At 38.3% G+C, this 1,856-nt stretch overlaps 1 protein-coding gene across 1 annotated transcript; it reads left to right on the top strand.

Moving 5' to 3' along the window:
• The first annotated feature begins 216 nt into the window (after positions 1-216).
• Positions 217-1,531, top strand: LOC145062656 (putative WRKY transcription factor 11). Its single transcript, XM_079010237.1, has 3 exons — positions 217-823; positions 918-1,046; positions 1,165-1,531. Exons 1-3 carry the CDS (start codon positions 282-284, stop codon positions 1,334-1,336), a joined length of 843 nt encoding a protein of 280 aa, XP_078866363.1. The 5' UTR covers positions 217-281; the 3' UTR covers positions 1,337-1,531.
• Positions 1,532-1,856: the final 325 nt, after the last annotated feature.

The following is a 1,856-nucleotide window of genomic DNA, read 5'->3' as shown; positions in this document are numbered from 1 at the left end:
CTCCATTTAATTTAAATATATTTTCTCCTTTTCCCTTTATTCTGAAATTATTCAGTCCTCGTTTGACTTTCTGCCCAATTTCCCTCCACTAGCGTTCTGCTTCTATTTATTACACACCTAAAAAAAGTCAAACCATTCTCCACCGTCCGATCAACATCTCATCTCCTTTGACTCAACTTTCCCAATTGCCCTTTATAATCCAACTTCCACCCTCTTTTCTCTCCTCAATCTCTCTCATTGAATTTCAGCTTCGGAAAGAAGGAAGCTTTTCTTCTATAACAATGGCAGTCGATTGCGTAGGAGTTCAAACTGTTGATAATCTCAATCGGATGTTTCATTTAACGAGTCATGATTTTAACGTTTCCTCTAATTACAAGCAATCGGTATCTGGCTTAAAACGCACCGGTCACGCTCGATTCCGCCGCGGACCGTCGTCGTCTTCTTCCACCGACAGTCAAGGGACTTCTACTTCTTCGCAATCAGAGGAGAAACAACAGGATGCGCCGTTGACGGCGTCCAAGGCGTGTTTTTTAAACAAATCTGTGAGCGACAGCGAGGCGGAGGCGGTTACGTCTTCTAGGTCAACGAGCTCGTCGTCTTTGGTGTCTTCTTTAGCTGGAGGAGGATTAGAAGAAGAAAGTGTTTCAAATGGTAAACGATTTTCTTCGTTAGGTATAGTAGCTCCGTCGTTGACGTTTTCTTCGAGGAAGCCTCCTCTTCCGTCTACTCACCGGAAAAGGTGTAGCGCCGACAATCCTGCTGCTTCTTTACACAGATCTGGAAGGGAGAATCGTTCAAGCGGTTGCTATTGTTGCAAGAGAAGGTGTGTGTATACATTTGAGCAAAAATCTATCCTATTTGTCTATCGTACGCCTCATAATTCATAAATTAATATGTTTATTCTCTTCCGTTCTCAGGAAAATCGGATCAAAACGTGAAATAAGGAGAGTACCGATCATCGGATCTAAGGTCACAAGTATACCGGCCGACGATTATTCATGGAAGAAATACGGCGAGAAGAAGATCGACGGATCAAATTATCCAAGGTAATTTACTAATTGATTACAGATTTCTTCAATTGAATGACAAATCGAAACCTAATACTAAAGCTTCTGATCTTCAAAGAGATTGATATTAATTCTGATTCCGATTTCAAATGTGCAGAGTATATTACAAGTGCAATACCGGAAAAGGATGTCCGGCGAGGAAGCGCGTGGAGTTAGCGTTGGACGATTCAAAGATGCTTCTGGTAACATACGACGGAGAGCACCGTCACCATCACGCACCAACGCCGGTACCGACAAGTCTGACCGGTCTGGTGGTTCAGTCAAAGTGAAGGCGACACATGCGGTCCACCACCACTTTGCACAATTTTCTACGGTCAACAAACAGTGTAGTTAGTAGGGAAGAAAACGACTTTTTTTATTCTTACTTTAGTTGAGGGTCTAATTTGTACATTAGAAAAGTTGAAGGACTTAAAATGTAAAAACAGAAGAAGCTTCAGATCTAAAAGCGATTTTATTCGGACTGATTTTTGTCTCTCTTTACTTTAGTTTATTCCCCCAAAACATAGATAAAATACAACTTATTATTCTATCTTTTATTTAATTCAATTAATATCTTATTTATAATAATTTTGATATTTAATTAACATAGTTGTAAAACAATATGTGAAAAAAAAAAATACTTTTTAGTGAATATTTATAGTTATTAATTAAGTCGGATTTGATTGAATAAACTCTAAGAGAGTGTAACATGCATGAAATATGAACCAAGATTTTAGATTGAGACTCATTCTTTTATCATATTCAATAGAAGACATCAAACAACCTTTTATTTTGTATAAGTAATTAAAT

This window comes from Lactuca serriola, chromosome 7 (assembly GCF_051521515.1).
Source record: "Lactuca serriola cultivar US96UC23 chromosome 7, Lser_US96UC23_V15, whole genome shotgun sequence".
NCBI classification, from domain to species: Eukaryota; Viridiplantae; Streptophyta; class Magnoliopsida; order Asterales; family Asteraceae; genus Lactuca; species Lactuca serriola.
Note: the sequence above shows the minus strand (reverse complement) of the source record. Positions and strands in the feature narration are given on the sequence as shown.

Bases quoted from the DNA above. Each gene is read 5' to 3' on its own strand.
- LOC145062656 (XM_079010237.1), top strand. From the start codon at position 282: ATGGCAGTCGATTGCGTAGGAGTTCAAACTGTTGATAATCTCAATCGG. The intron at 824-917 runs GTGTGTGTATAC...TTCCGTTCTCAG, and splicing joins TGCTATTGTTGCAAGAGAAG to GAAAATCGGATCAAAACGTG. The intron at 1,047-1,164 runs GTAATTTACTAA...TCAAATGTGCAG, and splicing joins GACGGATCAAATTATCCAAG to AGTATATTACAAGTGCAATA.